The sequence below is a fragment of the Chiloscyllium plagiosum genome, unplaced genomic scaffold (genome assembly GCF_037043375.1).
Source record: "Chiloscyllium plagiosum isolate Xiang-an unplaced genomic scaffold, Cpla_swu_hap1 HiC_scaffold_10, whole genome shotgun sequence".
NCBI lineage: Eukaryota > Metazoa > Chordata > Chondrichthyes > Orectolobiformes > Hemiscylliidae > Chiloscyllium > Chiloscyllium plagiosum.
Window position 1 is genome coordinate 86,684,353 of NW_028270148.1, and position 17,311 is coordinate 86,701,663.

Here is a 17,311-nt window from a genome sequence, read left to right on the forward strand (position 1 = left end):
TAAACATGCTGTGTATCTGGAGCAGTATTTAGCAAATGTTTTGCCAATGTAATCCATAGAATTCCTACAGTGTGGAAATAGGCCATTCAGCCCAATGAGTCAACACTGACCCTCCGAAGAGCATCCCACTCAGACCCATCTTCCTACCCTTACCCTGTAACCTTGCATCTCCCATGGCTAACACACCTACTCATCCCTGAACATTATGGGTAATTTAGCATAACCAGTCAACCTAATATCAAAATTGGAGTGGTCAACGTAATGTGCACATTTTTGGACTATGTGAGCGAATTGGAGCACCTGGCAGAATCCCAAGCAGACATGGGCAGAACATGTAAACTACATACAGACAGTCACCCCAGGGTGGAATCTAATCTGGGTTCCTGGCACTGTGAAGCAGTAGTGCTAACCATTGAGCCACAATCTGCCCCAATAAATTTTAATTTTAACACTTAAAATCAGCATAACCCCATAAATGGTACTGCAAATAAAGTAATGTTGTGACATACACAACAGTAATAATTGTTTAGTGAGTTGTAGATCAATATTTAAAAATAAATGTCAAAATCTGTCATTTTTAATGTACTTCGTAAAACATGTTAATATTGTCATCTGAACTACTTAAGCTCATTGATCTCAGCTGGGAAGCAGTGGATGCAATTAACTCTTACACTCATCAATACTGATAAATAACTACATCACAGTAAGTTTCACTATAGGTCTTGACTTTAATCGGAGACAAGCCAGATTAACTTCTGAACTGAAAACAAAAAATGCTGGAGATCACAGCAGGTCAGGCAACATCCATGGAGAAAAAGTGAGCCAACGTTTCAAGTTTAAATGACTCTTCATTAGATCTGGTGAAGTGTTGAGGGGCAGCATTTATGCAATAGTGGGTGGGGAGGGGATGTTGGAGTGTTGGAGGAGAAAGGATGTTGATAGTACAGATTAAGTGATTGGAATGTGAGAATGGCAGAACAGTGGTGTGTCTAACTGTCAGTATGGAAACAACAGTGAGCCATACAGGGGTGGGGGAAGGGGAGAGAGGCTGACAGAGAATGTATCAAGCAAAACTAAAAGAAAGGCAAGGAATGGGTTCACAATTTGAAGGTGATGAACTCCGTATTGAGCCCAGGAGAATGTAAACTGCCCAGTTTGATATGAGATGTTTAGACAATGTTAGCTTGCTTTCTCTTCATGGCTGCTGCCTGACCATCTGTAATCTGCAGCATTTTTTTGTTTTCCGTTCAAATTGCAGCACCTGCAGTAAATTGTTCCTTCAGATAAACTACTTTCAGCTGAAATCTAATAGTGGGAATTTAAGGAAATAGGTGCTACTTTCTGCAGCAAAGACAGCTTCCCAAAAACTGTTACCTATCTAGTGCAAGATTTAAGACATCTCATCTGGGCTGAAGAGGAACTTGGTGGGGATTGTCATAGTCCATGTAGGTACTACAACATAAGTGGGACTAACAAAGAGTTTCTCCTGAGGGGTTTTGAACAGCTCGGGGCTAAATTAAAAGGCAGAACCTCACAGGTGATAATTTCAGGAATATTGCCTGAGCCACATACTAATTAGCATAGGGTAAACAAGATTAGCAGGGTAAATGCATGGCTCAAAGATTGATGTGGGTGAAAAAGGTTCTGATTTATCAGGTGCTAATACCAGTAATGGAGAAAAAGAGCTGTTATGTTGGGTTCATTTACGTTTCTCCAGCAATATGTGTTTGTATCAGACCTTCAACATCTGCAATTCTTTGTTTTTACAAAAATATTCTTGCTTTGGGAAGCCTCTGCTTTAGACCAATTTTAAGTCTAAGTGCCTAGCTTGGACTGTGCTGTTCTAGAATCAGTAATCATGCTTCTGTTATAAATATGGTTGTAACTTTAATTTGCATAAATTTAATTTGCATAATTTTAAGTGTTGATCCATTCGCTGGCTAAATAGTTTTTGAAATTGTGTGAATTATGGTCAAATATTATGTATTTGTTTTAAAATCAAACTCTTTCAGATTTTAGTTCATCTGATGCCTTTTATAGGTTTTTTTTACTATATATGAAGAAGCTTTGTATTTTTTTCCACTGAAATCTTATTTCCCTTTTATTCAAAAGATGTTTCTTTCAAATGAAATTGATTTATTGTTGTATACTTCAGGAGTTGGCTGTGAATTAGGAGAAATTATAAATGACTCTACATTATAGTCTACTTGGCAGGTTTAAAGTGTTGAATGATTTGGAAAACACCTTGTAATTTTGTATTTCCCCAATTAGTGATATAGCTGGAATGTTACTGAAGTCCACTGGAGAGTTCTTAGATTCTGGACTTCAGCAAAGCTGTGATGAATTTTGGGCAAGTGCTGATGATAGTACTGCATCAGATGAAATCAGGTACTTATACAAATCTTTTAAAAATTACTATGCAAATATGTTCAGTGTTATGATTTATATGAATAGGTCAATTCTTTTAGCAGGATTTATTTAAGTTACCTTGAGTTTTCAAATTGAATTCCAACATGACTTGCATTACTGTACTAGCATAATAATATGAGTGAATGGATTTTACTTTGTTCTTGTTTTTGTAGTCATTTTCACTGAAGTTAGATGAGGTACCAATGTTTAAAAAGACCCCAATCAAAATGGGGGAAACAGCAGGTAGAGACATACTGACCTAGAGAAAGGAAATTGCTTTAACTGATGCTGCTGTGTGTAAACTGATACACTTCTGACTACAGTTTCTGTCGATATTTTCTAATCGACTTGTTCAGAGATTTTATTACACACTTCTGGAGTAGTTGGACATAAAGCTGGGCTTCCTGGCCCAAAGGTAGGAACTCTATCACTGCACCACAAGAGCCCCCAGCACTTTCTGTAATATTTTAACTTGTGTTCCCTTGAGTCAGCAAACTATTTTGGATATTTATTTTCTAATCAACCTTTTCAGAGCAGTTATTAAAAACCCCTAGAACTGGTAGGACTGGAACTCAGGCCTTCTGGCCTTCTGTTCTTCTGTTCTGACAGAAGAACCTTTGCATTTGCTTTATTTTAAATAGGACAGTGGCACACAGATGCTTTTTGGTGATGACAGTATTTAGGTAGACTTTCACAGTTTTACATTTCCTGAACTTCCTCTTTAGATTGGGATTTCTGTAAGACTAAGTGATTAATTTATCCTTGAAACACTTTGTTCCAAGATACGTTTTTCTGCTTTTCTTTCAAAAATTCTCTTGAAGCACAGTTTTATTATCTTGCTTGATTACACCCAAATTGAGAAGTGTCTTAAAATAATTATATTTGACTTTAGAGGGATTTAATGTTAGATGTTTTCTAATCCGTCTGTTCAGAGATATGATTACATACTTCATAGAGTAGGTGGGACTTTAGCCCAACTTTTAGTTCAGAGACAGGGATACTACCGCTCCACCGCAAGAGCCCCTGGGATATAAAGTTAGAGCTTTGTAAGAGTTATTTGAAAAGATTCATTAACTCTCATTTGCTTATAGGTGTGAGCTGCACCTCACTTGTACTGCTCACATCTCTCAATCAGACACCTGAGATTACCATTCCAGTGCAGGACTGAGAAGGTTGCACTGCCATAGCTGTAACCCTTGGATTTTGAAGGATATTGCCAGAGTTGGAGGATTTGAACTATAGGGAGAGATTGAATAGGCTGGGGCTGTTTTTCCTGGAGCGTCGGAGGCTTATAGAGGTTTATAAAATCATGAGGGTCATGGATAGGATCAGTAGACAAAGTTCGTTCCCTGGGATCGGGGAGTACAGAACTAGAGGGCATAGGTTTAGGGTGAGAGGGGAAGGATATAAAAGAGACCTAAGGGGCAATTTTTTTCACACAGGGTGGTACGTGTATGGAATGAGCTGCCAGAGGAAGTGGTGCAACGTTTAAAAGGCATCTGAATTGGTATATGAATAGGAAGAGTTTAGAGGGATATGGGATGGGTGCTGACTGGTGGGGCAAGATTGGTTTGGGATACCTGGTCGGCGTGGATGAGTTAGACCAAAGGGTTTGTTTCTGCGTTGTACATCTCTATGACTCTAAGAAGTAAATACTTGAAGAAGGCCATGAGAGTTCGCCCCAGTATAATGATTCATATTGATTTTTTTTTTAAATGACATGTTATCAAAGCTTTTTGTCTTCCAATTATGAAAATTTGCAAGAGTACCAATTTCGGGGGGGAAATCCAACCTTTGTGTTGTATAGTGCTGGTTGGTTTTACAGGTGGACTCTGAAGGTATTGGCAAGGGGAATGTACCCATTAATGCTACTCCACAGTTAAAATTTAAATTTAAATCAGACAGGTTGATTATAATTGGCTAGGACATTGCCCTGAGAAATGAACCAGAGTATACCTATCAACTTTTTTAAGTTAAAAAGAGTGCAGTGTGTGTACATCCTTTCTGTCTACAAAGAAGAGGGCCTTGTGAGTTAATATGTGTTGCTTCCATACTGCATGCCTAATGCATGATCCTAAATTGATTGCTAGCATAATTCTTTGTGCATGAAATGATGTTTTCTTGCTGAGCATGACTTGTTGCGTTGATATGTCTACTAAGAAATCCTAAAATTAAAAAAAAGTTAGAAGGAACAAAATCAACAAACATTAATCTCTATATTCCATGGACTAAAACACCAGATTATGAAATGATTTGGATTCTGTGTGTTATCATTAGATCTCACTAATTGTGGTGCTATGTAAAGTTGCTTTATTCAGTTCTCTTTTTTCCTCATCGGTGTTTGGAATTTCCCACAAGGTTCTTTTCTCTCTGTAGCCTAATCTAATTGATCTTCACAGCATATATAATGAAATTATTTTTGACTTAATTTCTTGACTGTTGTTTTTGAAAGTGTCCAGTTGTGTGTTGCCATTTACAATTCATATAGCTGGACGGACAAATTCCGCATTCCCAATGATAATTTTTCAAATCTGTTTGTGTTGATTTGACTGAGAAGGAAATAGAAACCAGACAAGTCCTGTCCTGACAAGTTTATCATCACCTGCTTAATTATTGTAAATGTAGAGGGAGAGCAGATTCTTTCTAGGATTGGGCTCAGAAAAGGAAGAGAGATGAAAAGTTAATGCAAATTTGTAAAGTAGTTTATGTCAAGCTGTATAAATTTTTTGTATATTAAAGCAATTGAAGGATGTAAAGCAGTTACATTAGTGATTTCAAAAGAACATAATTAAGATAAGTTTTTGGGACTTTCTGAAGGTACTACATAATCTTTTGTCCCCTTCGAAGTAGTGAAAAACTGGGTTGTTTAAAAGGTTTGAGAGTGCGAGATTGATATTATTTTCTTTTCCTCCTTTATTGATTTTGTGCAATTAGTGATTTTCTAAAAAATATATCATTGTCTTTACAGAAGGTCTGTTATCGAGACTAGTCGCGCATTAAAAGAGCTCTTTCATGAAGCTCGGGAGAGAGCATCCAAAGCTCTAGGATTTGCTAAAATGCTAAGAAAGGTAATATATATGTACATACATACATACAGCATTTGTGAAACACACGTTGCTGTGGTGTAGTAAAATATTCCATTTTTCTTTTTGTAGAGAATGTATAAATTTGCCACAAGTAAAGCTCCATTTTTCTTATTTAGGACCTAGAAATAGCAGCAGAATTTACTTTGTCAGCTCCTGTGCCAGAAGTTTTGGAAGCTCTTAAAACAAAAAAATATGTCCAGGTAACATTTTTATTTTGAAAGTTGTGTGTCAATTTCCATATTGAAACTGAGATGCATTTACAGTCATGGAACATTAACTTAAGAGGAAGAGATTCTTGGTTTCTCGCATTTAGCTGAGAGAGCTGATAATATGTTCAAAAACTTAAAACTGAGGCAATGTGAATTTAATGTTGTCGATCCAATGATGTATTTGGTTATCCAGTATTTGTTTACAGAGTTGTCAATGAAGCCAAGGTTGGTTTTGTTCTAATTTTAAAGTTTTATTTTCATATTTGTTTGATTATCTGCACCCATTCCTAGTTGTTTTTTGAACATTTTAAAAATAATTTAAACACTTTGAATACTACAGTTTAACACTCAGATTGATATTATGAAATATTATGCATTTTTTAGCTTAACTACTTTGACATCCTTCATTTTGACCACCCGTTGCATGATCTTTGTAGATGAAACATTCTATCTGCAGCATTAACATATATGTACATGTATCTGATAAAAGTTATGTATGATATCTTCAATGTGTACACCAAATTTGAATGTGGCATTTATTATGTGGAACTTTTTTCTTTTAACCTGTAGTTTGTAGAGTTGTAAACAGTGATATTTATTCCAGTATCCAGAAGAGTTTCATTGATAAACTAAGCTCTGCAATGACTTTTTGTAGCCAAGCATATGTCTCATTCATTCTCCACAACAGCTAAAAATATTTGAGAACAAAGTGAATACAAACATTCTCAAAAAATGAAAATGTATATTTACAGAATGCAGTGCTGATTGAAATGTATATTTACAGAATGAGAGTGATTTTAAAAAAACATTTGAGGGCCAAATCTTTTACACAGTGGATGGTTCGCGTGAGGAATGAAATTCGTGATGAAATGGTGGATACGAGCACAGTTATGACGTTTAAAAGACAGTTGCATAAATACATGAATTGAAAATGTTTGGTGGGATATGAACCAGGAGCAGGCAGGTGGGACTAGTTTAGTTTGGGATTATGTTCAACATGGATTGGTTGGACCAAAGGGTCTGTTTCTGTGCTGTATAACTCTATATAAGATTTCTTCCTTTTAGGCTTAACTTGGGTTCCAAACAGAAATTACGCTCTGGTCCCAGAATTTGTTAGTTAAGTTGGTTTTTATGTCCTAATGTTTTGTTGGAACTCTATTGGGAGAATTCACATGTGCACTTTGTGCTTATAACCTAGTGTGTGCCACTTTCAGTATCAACCTCTGATGTGCTTTCCCCTCTTCTTGAAATATAAGCATTGCATCCTTAGTTCAAGCTGCATATCTTCATTCTTGTCACAGTCCTAGGCATTATCTGTACTGGTGGAGACTAATGGGATGTTAACAGACCACATTCTCGTCCAACCCTGTCTCAGTGTCCCAGAACCAATCTCCAAATCTAGTGGGTATTCCATTGTGCCTCTGGCAGGTTTTCTCACTTTCCTGTTTCCCCTCAGCAATTTCCTGCTTCAGCTCCTTGTTGTTATGAGTTATGTGAGCCCTTTAGATGGACCACCCGATCCAGTATCCAGCTCAAACATTTTACATTTTGCCTATCTCTTCTACTATTTGCCTTTATGTTGCAAAAATTCATATAGCTGGTCTCTAGAATGTTTTTAGAAGAATGAGAAGTGATCTAATTGATATATACAATTCCTAAAGGGCTTCATGAAAGGTACTTTTTCCCCCTGGTTGGGAAATCTAGAACTGGATCACAGTATCAGAACAAGGGTTTGGCAATTTTTGAGATGAGAATTACTTAATTCAAAACTTCGCTATTTTCAACCTTTGAGCATCTATAGATGCTCAACTATTGAGTATGTTGAAGACAGAAGCCAATAGACTTTTAATATAAGGCTAAATGAGAAGAGTGCAGGAATCAATATTTGAGGTAGAAGATCTTGTTGAATAGGGGAACAGACTCAAAAGGGTAAGTAATGCACTCCTCGTTCCTTATGTTAGGGTGTGCAGCTTGCTACAAACAATGGTTATTTTAAAACTAATGAGATAATTCTGTACGAGGTAAAAAAAAACCTGTACATCAGTCAGAGAATTTTCATTTCTCGGTTGATACAGAAAAAGCCGGTCTGTTGGAGGATTTTCTGTGGAGTCCTCTTTTCATCCTCCTTTCGTGGTTGGGTGGATAGCTGAACCTCATCTTCCATGTTCATTTAGCTCTTTCCATTGTGGTTCACTCTGTGGTTTTGTACAGCAGCAGCTTACTCCAGTAATTCCATTGATTCACAGGCCAAACTGGGAGAACGGTACCTTGCAGTGTATCTAGACCCCACTAAATTGCAAAAGGGTTATGGTGTGGAAGGAGGCCATTCAGCCCATCGACTCTTCTCTGGACTTTCAAATGAGCATTGTGACTTGGTGCCATTCTCGTGCCTTTTCCCCATATCTTTACAGATTGTGCCTATCTTAGCAACCCTCCACCATTCTCTTGAATGCTTTAATGGAACATGGCTCTATCACACTTCCACGCAGTACATTCCAGACCAAAAATCACTCATTGTGTGAAAAAGATTTTTTCTCAATCACACTTCAAAGGCATTTGGATGGGTATATGATTAGGAAGGGTTTGGAGGGATATGGGCTGGGTGCTGGCAGGTGGAACTAAATTGGGTTGGGATATCTGATCGGCATGGATAGGTTGGACCGAAGGGTCTGTTTCCAAGCCGTACATCTCTGACTGTATGTTACATTTGCAAATCAATTTAAATCTGTGGCCCCTTATTCTTAATCATTTTGGAACTGGGAATTGTTTCTCCCGATCTACTCTATCCAAACCACTCATAACTTTGAAAACCTCTATCGGATATCTTCTTCGCTGTATTTCTCCAAGGTGAACAGTCTTCATATGAAAAATTTCTCATTTCTCGAGCCATCCTTCTCTGAGCATTCTCCAGAGCATTAGCACATTTCCTATAATATGGTGCACACAACTGAGCTGAAGTCTAACAAATAACTTGTGCAAGTTCAACATCACCTCCTTGCTCTTTTATTCAGTGCCCACCCCTTTTAAAATTGCACCCCTTATTTTATGTCTGTCCATGTTCTTCCTATCAAGATATATTACACTTATCTGCATTGAGCATGATCTGCTGCCACTCTGCCAACTTGTCTTTTAGAAGTTTGTCACTGTCGTCCTCAATGTACAGTGCTTCCAGATTTCCTATTATCTGCAAACCTGAAAATTGTATCTTGCACACTAATATCTACATCATTAATGTATATTAGAAAAAGCAAGAGTCCTGATCTCGATCTTTGGGGAGCACTACTACAAACCTTTTCTCCAGCCTGAAACATATCCATTAAATGTTACACTGTTTTTCCTATCAATCAACCAATTTTGTATATGTGTAGCTATTATCCCTTTATTCTATGAGCTAGAACTTTTCTCTCAAGTCTGCAGCACTGTATTGGATGTGCTGTGGAGATCCATGTACACTAGATCAATAGCATTTCCATCATTAGCCCTTTCTGTTACCTCCAAAAAAAATCCAGCAAGTTAGTTCATTACAATTTCCCCTTTAGCGATTCATGCTGGCTCTTCCTAGTCAATCCACCTTTATCCAAGTGACTACTTTTTTAAATTCACTCCGGGATCTATCCCAACTCATTCTTTCTCGAAGTTTCCTCATCATTGAAATTAAACTGGCTGGTCTGTGTTTTTGCTAGGCTATCCTTTCGATCTTTCTTGAGCAAGGGCGTGATGTTTGCAGTTGTCCAATTTTCTGGCACCTCCCCAAGTCCAGGAAAGATTGAAAGATTATGGCCTATGTCCCTGCAATTTCCACACACACACTCTTCCTTCGTTATCCTTGGATACATGTCACCAGGTCCTGGTGCCCTGTAAACTTTTAAGTACTATCATTATCTTGTAAATCTGAGTAGTAACAATCTGTGCCTATAATTCTCCATCTTATTTGCTATATTCCATGCATTCACATACGTGCACGCTAAATCTGATTTAGACTTCTTTACTTTCTCTGACTAAACTTATTAACTTAATATTCTCTATGCTAGTGTTAGATATCTCTTAGTATTTTGTGAACTTTGGTAGTTCTCTCTCATACTTTTCCTTGGTTCTGACACTCCTACCAAGTTAGTTGAAAACCCTCCCACCAGGAAAATGCCTCGCATGGAACTCGGTGCAGTTCTGTTCAGGTGCACCTGTTTGGCTTGTCCACCCAGAGCCTATCCACAGAATCCGGAGCCCTGACTCCTCCATCAACTTTGCAGCTGCACGCTCTTCTGTTTCATCCTCCTCCTCCTGTACTCACACGTAGCATTGAAAGTAATCTGAAAGTTATTACGTTTTATGTCTTGCTTGCTTGTATTCTAAGTAGCTTCCTAAACTGATTGCAGGACCACATTCCTTCTGGCTGTTCACACTTCCCAGAAGAATGTCCTCTCTGACATCTTTGACACCAGGGAGACGTCATACCATTCTAAAGTCACATCCATGACACCTGTCTGTTTTCCTAACTAATTAATCACCTATCGCAGTTGATCTTATTTTCTTCTTCCTTCCCTCCAGTATAGCTGAACTGCGTATGGTGCCACAAATGTGGCTCTGACTGCATTTCCTTGAGGAACTAGCACCCTTCAGCTTTTAAAATGGAAAATTGATTTGCATGTTGGACCCCATGGCTCCTGCACTATATACTTGTTTCTCTTGGATTGCCTGGTTGTCACCCATTCCCTTTTGGCCTTCAGGCCCTTGACCACTTCTCTGAATGTGCTATCCACATACATCTCGATGTTGTGGATATGCTACTTGCCTCAAGCTGCCACTCAGGCTGTCAAACCTGTGGCTCAATAGTGCTTCCTGGACATGTGATTTGCAAGGACACCAGTAAGGTTTGTGACTTCCCACCTATTAGAATAGAATAGAATCCCTGTGGTTTGGAAGCAGGCTGTTTGGCCTATTGAGACCACACCAAACTCTGCACATACCTCCCAGACCTGAACTACCACTCATTCTACTTGACTGAGCTATATGCTTTATTTTAATTTTATTTCCCTCACGTTCACTTTATTCTGCTTTTTAATACTTATTATATTAGTCCTGACTTTCCCTTATTCTGCCTTATCCCTGATGCTTCTCAGTTGAATCCAATTACCTTTCTCAAGAACACAAAAGCAACCGCTTGAGTGGGCGCAGCAGTGGTAATGGTATTCCTTTACTAATTCTGCGAGCAGTCACGTGCTATCTGTAAGCTTTATCTGTACAGGTACAGAAGGTCCTGCAGATCATCCACTGCAGTCGTTTGATCTCCGGTTGTTTTGCCAAACTGCTCTGAGCAGATGTACAAGATTTTGATAATGTGACTCTTGCTGATCTAGGAGTTATTCAGATCCCTATATCATGGGCTGTTATCAATCTAAAATCTCTACACTGGGATTTAACACTTTTATTGATAGCATACACCATGTGAGAAAGGAATGATCATGTAGGTCAGAGAACCCCTACAGTGTTGAAGCAGGCCATTCAGCCCATTGAATTCACACTGCCCCTTTGAAGAAGAAACCTATGCAGATATGGCAGAATGTGCAAACTCCACACAGGAACCATACCTGGGGCCCTGGCGCTTTGAGGCAGCAATGTTCACCATTCCGCCACTGTGCTGCTCATAATGATCTTTTGACTAACAATAGTTATGGTTATGTGACTAATTTGTTCTAATGTTACTTTGAATGACAAATAATGTTGGGTCCTGGATGAATAAAGTTTTGTGTAGGAAACACTTTTGATCCTAATAATTTGATAAGTCATGAGGGGCATGGATAGGATGATCAATCAAGATCTTTTCCCTGGATTAGGGGAGTCAAAAATTAGAGGACCTAGGTTTAAGTGAGAGGGGAAAGATTTAAAAGGCAATTAAGGGGCAACTTTTTCACACAGAGGATGGTGTGTGTCTGGAATAAGTCTGCCACACGAAGTAGTGGAGGCTGGTACAATTAAGTATTTAAAAGGCATCTGGATGGGATACATGAATATGAATGCTTTAGGGGGATATGGGCCAAATGCTGTCAAATGGGACTAGATTGATTCAGGATTACTGGTCAGCATGGACAAATTGTACTGAAGGGTTTGTTTTCCATGCTGTACATCTCTATGACTCTAAGTGGCTGATACGAGTGTAACTTCAATGCCATTCTTTTCCTTTCAGGTTCAAATCCCTGGTCTAGAGAACCTGCATATTTTTGTTTCATTTGAGCTTGCAGAGCGAAAGTCTCAAATACTTCAGCTGCTTAGTGCGACAGCTGGCAAGGACTGCTCAAAGGAATCCGATGAATCAGTGGATGAAGCTTGTTTGCTTCTCATAAAAGATGACCCTAAGGATAAAGAGCAGGAAGATAATTGGAAATTGTGGGGAGGCCAGTCAATCAAAGTACTGCCACAGGTAGAAACTATGGATACATTAAGAAGTATGGAGGTATGTGTCTTAAAATTAAACATGCATCACTAGTTTGAAAATTGTTTGCAATCGTTTCAAAGCATCTCATAAAATATGCCATGTACTTTAATCAATAGACTATAAAATGGATTAAATAAAGGATACAATTAGTTAAAATATTATCAGCTTTTATGCCTTTAATGTCATGAAGTATTTAGAGGTGCTTCCTAGGAGCATTAAGCAGCAAGGAAAGGAAAAGGGGTGATAAGCTCGGCAGTGGTGAGGGCAGAATTCAAGTTTGTGAACTTAATTAACACTAGTAAATTTCTGCATGATTTTTATTGGTGATCTGGAGTTTGAAGTGCGGTGGTGCTGATTAGTTGTTAGTCTGGATTGTAATTTTCAGTTTAATGCTCTTTAGGCAAATACAAATAAATATAGCTACTTAGAAATTGCTGAAGCTGATTAAAGAGCATTGGAATGTGGAGGCCGTGATGGTAGAGAAAGGAATAGGCTTGTTGAGGATGGCTATGCTGTAGTGGAACTAGATTACACAGTGTAGTGTGGGAGGAACTGAAGCTCTGAGGGTGTTTTGGAGATTGGAAACACGTGATTTATGTACTGTGGGGAGGAACTAGATTCTGAGTCACTGGTAGGTGCAGAGGAAAAGGAAGAACAGTACTGAGTAATCATCTGATGTGAAAAGGAATTTCTGTCATATTGTGTTAGAGATGAAGATGTAGGAGAGCAAATAGAGAAATGGTATGGAGTGGAGGTAGATTTGGAAGAGAAATATTGAAGCCCACTGAAGGAAGTAGAAAGGATAGAGGGAGTGATTCAGTATAACTTAAAGGCCAAGGGATTTAGAAATTTTTAGGTTCAATTTCATAAAGTATGTTACCAAATTTGTGTGTCTCTTTTGTCTGCTTTAATTCTTATTCCTTTTCCCTTAAATTCCTTCTGTTTATTTCTTCACACCTACAACCCACATTCTGACCTTCAGCTCTCTATTCCCATTTTGTTCTTTGGCTCATCCTTCTTCTCACCCAAATTCTTCCCAAGGTCTGTGCCTTTTTGTTACCCATCTCTTCTCCAAAAAAAGTATGTGGAACAGCTCATATGAATGGACTGAAGTGAGCACATAAGCAGGCCAGGTAACATTGAAGCTGAATAAATGAACCAGTAAATTTCTAGGTAAATGAGCAAGCAGGCAGGCTCTGATAATGCTAGAGTGCTAATCTCTGAATCATTCCCAGTGTCATGCTTGTATGAAGGTAGGGACTATCAGTGTGTTATTTGAGCATGAGGTAGGAGAGCAGATTTCACATTCTTGGTATGTTGGGAATAGTTCTGAAGCACGAGCCACCTAATCAAAAGGATTGGGAAAAATGGGACCAATATGGTCAGCGTGGTCCACTTATGTAGCTTTTAAGTAAATTGGTTGGAAAGTTCAGAACCTCGTATGGGAAGAAATGGAGACTAGGGTCCACGAAGGACAGTCTGTGTAGAGAGGTAAGTGAAGTAATATCATATTAGGAAGGAATGGTCTAAAAAGAGCTGTGAAGGATGTGAAATAAAGTGTAAAATATATACGTAAATATACAAAGTATGAAGAATAGGTTGGTGAACTGGAAACAACTGTATAGGGTATGATGTAATGGCAATACTGTGGTTTGGATTAAAAGTGGTGAGGAGTGCCTGCCTTTAGAAGAAGGGGAAATGGGGCAGTAGTACTGATTAGGGTTGACATTATAGTGTTGGAAAGAGAAGATCTTCTCAACATTTCCAAACAATGTCCTTTGCACATACTCAACCCTATGAAGTGTCATTTCTGACTTTGTTTAATTTCTTACTTAACTGACTCTTTCTTTCTAGTTTTAATAACTGAGAGACTTCTATCCAGTTTGATGGCCTAAATATTTTTTAAGTTCTGACAGCTTGAAAACCTCTATACAAGAGAGGGTACAGAAAATGTTTACCAGAATATGTATAAAAGTTGCCTGGTATGGGGGATTTTAGCTATGAAGAAAGGTTGGAGAGACTAGGTTTGTTTTCAGTGGAACGCAGGAGGTTGAGGGGCTACCTAATAGAAGTTTATGAGGTTGTGAATGGCATGGATGGAGTGGGAAGTATGAGGCTTTTCCTAGGGTGGAGGGGTCAATTACTAGGGGACACAGATTCAAGGTGAGAGAGGGGGGGAAGTTTAAAAGAGACGAATGAGGTGAGTTTTTCTACACAGTTTTGAGTGCCTGGTACGTGTTGCCAGACCAGGTGGTGGAAGCAGATACACAAGCAGCATTCAAGAATTACCTGGACGAATACATGAATAGAAAGGGAATAGAGGGATACGGATCCTGTAAGTGAAGACAGTTTTAGTATTGAAGGGCAAAACGTGTCAGCGCAGGCTTGGAAGGCTGAAGGGTCTGATCCTGTCCTGTATTGTTCTTCTCGTTGTTCCAAGTTTGAAACTGTAAAAGAAACTGGTTAGACCACAATGAGAGTAGGATGTTCAGTTCAGGTCACTGTACTTTATGATGCACATAAGGGTCCTTCAGAGGGTACAGAGGAGACTGAACAGAATTACTCCAAGGATGAGGGACCTTGGTTGCAAGGTTTGATTGGTGAAATTGGGGTTGTTCTCTTTGGAGCAAAGACAATTAAGGTGAAGTTTGATATGAGTGTATGAGATTATGACAGGTTCATATAAAGCAGGCAAAGCAATATTGTTCCTGTTAATGATAAAAGGATGAGGGGGGGGCTAATTTAAGGTTTTAGCTGAGGGAAGGTAGATGGTGTAGTGATGATGTCACTGGGTTCGGACTCCAGAGGTCTGTGCTAATGCACTGGGGGCATGGATCGTCTGACCCATAGTGGTGCAATTTTACTTCGCTTATTAAATCAGAGACTAAAAGCTAGTCATAATCATAACCATTGCCTTAAAATACATCTGGTTCACTCATGTGTTTGCAACTCTAGACTCACAGCATTGTGCTTTAACACTGCAATACTCTTTAAAATAGCCAAATAATCCTTTTGGTTGTATCAGAGTCCTGAGCCCTTTAAAAAGAAAAGGACAGAAACCAGACAGCCTACCTGGTATTGTCATGTCATTTCCAGTGCCTAATACAATCTCAAATCCAATCTCACCAACCCTGCAAGTTATCTTTATCACTCTTTAGGGGTTGATGCCAAAATTGCACAAGTTGACCTGCAGACTAGTCAAGCCACAGCCTGACGTAGTGAGTCATTTGAGTCATACTTTGGAGAAATGTCCCAGACATTTGATGTGGTCTATATGGACTTTAACAAGGATTTTGATAAGATCCTTCAGGGCAGACTGGTCCAGAAAGTAAGAGCCTATAGAATGCAAGGTAAAGTGTATTGTTGGATCCAAAATTGGCCAACAGGAAGCAGAAGGTAATGGGAGAGGGATGTTTCTGTGACTATTTCGATTGGAGTTCAAAAGGGCTCAGTGCTGGGTCCCTTGATGTTTGTGGTGTACATTTAATGATTTGGAGTTAAATGTGGGATGTGGATATGATCAAGACATTAATGAATGTTACAAGGAGGATAGCTGTTAACTGCAGGTGGATATCAAAGGATTAGTCACGTGTGCAGAGCAGTGGCAAGTGGAATTCAACACAGAAAAATTAGGTAACACAGTTGAGGAGGCCTAGGACAAAGTGAGGACTGCAGATGCTGGAGATCAGAGTCAAGAGTGTAGTGCTGGAAAAGCACAGCAGGTCAAGCAGGAGAGTTGATGTTTTGGGCATAAGCCCTTCATCAGAAATCGGTTGAGGAGGCCTACCAAGGTTAAGAATTACACTGAATGGTAGGGTCCAAGAAAGTACTGAAGATTAGAGGGGCCTTGGTATACATGTTCACAGATCCCTATGCAGCAGGATCAGAGACAGGGTGGGCTACTTGCCATTATTAGCCAAGACACACAATACAAGAGCATGGAGGTTATGTTGAAACTGTGTAAAACGCTGTAGACCACAACTGGAATACTGCATACATTTCTGGTCACCACATTAATGGGTGTGATGTGATGTGATTGCACTAGAAGATGTGGAGAAAGTTTATCAGGATGCTGCCTTAGCTGGAGAAGCTGAGCTATGAAGAAAGATTGGATAAGCCAGGAATGTTTTACTTGGAGAATTGAAGGTTGAGAGGGGACTTGATAAAGGTGTATAAGATTGGGGGGCATAGATAGTTTGAGTAGGAGATCACATTTTCCATTAATAAAGGGGTCACTGAAAAGGGGGGATGTAGATTTAAGGTAAGAGGTAGAAGGCTAAGAGGTGAGTTGAATTGCTCTCTTCCCCCCCCCCCCCCCCCCAAGTGAGTTTGGAAGTCTGGAATTCACAGCCTGAAAGGATGATTGAGAGACAGAAATTCTCAGAACAGTTGAGCAGTAGTTAGATGTTCATTTGCATATGGGCTGAAAGTAAAATTGGATTAGTGTAGTTAGGTCTTTGTTCTCAATATGTACGAGATGAGCTGAAGGCCCTCCTTCTCTGTCCTAAAGGCCTGAGTATGTATCACCATCACAATGCTTGGGTATGCCCTGTTTTACTGACAACCAGACCTGCAACCATGTTGTTTACAGTCTGAAGGAAACTGCTCTGGGAATCTCCTCCAATCTTAAGTTTGAACCCATGAAGCTTTATGGAATTAGGTGACAGGCAAACAAATATCTTAATGTGGAGACCCCCTCCATACCCCCACACAGGTGCACGCAGAGCTGATGAAACACTACCTCTCCATTCACCAATTCATAGAGTGATTGGGAGGTGGCAGTTGTTCAGAATATACCCTGGATGGCCCTTCAATGACCATCACCAAATTGCGTATTAGCAGCATTAATCTCACCAATCTACCTATCACCAATTCAGTTGACCAGGATAGTATTAATAGGAGCAACTGTTGTACAATCCATGTGGAGACAAAGGCCTCTCTTTCACATTGAGGATACCCCTCAGTTGTGTTATGTGGCTACCACTGGGCTAGGTTTCCTTTTGATCCAATATGTTAAAATGTAAGCACGCATAAGGTTTTGTAGGTCATCAGCAAAATTATACTCAACCACAATCTGTAACCCAGAGACCCTGCATGTCCCTCACTCTATCATTATTACTACACTTAAATATCAACTCTGCTTTAATAAAGTATGTAGGATATGCCAAGAGCAGTCC

The 17,311-nt window shown here is 39.2% G+C and overlaps 1 protein-coding gene across 5 annotated transcripts in view; it reads left to right on the plus strand.

Annotated features, from left to right (window-relative positions):
• The window catches only part of map3k4 (mitogen-activated protein kinase kinase kinase 4), a 216,128-nt gene that overhangs the window by 122,185 nt on the left and 76,632 nt on the right, over window positions 1–17,311 (plus strand). For all 5 annotated transcript variants that reach the window (XM_043696303.2, XM_043696305.2, XM_087991522.1 and 2 more), the window contains 4 exons: window positions 2,272–2,388; window positions 5,378–5,477; window positions 5,612–5,695; window positions 11,886–12,152. In XM_043696303.2, coding sequence (XP_043552238.2) covers window positions 2,272–2,388; window positions 5,378–5,477; window positions 5,612–5,695; window positions 11,886–12,152 — 568 coding nt within the window. The remainder of the gene's footprint in view (window positions 1–2,271; window positions 2,389–5,377; window positions 5,478–5,611; window positions 5,696–11,885; window positions 12,153–17,311) is intronic.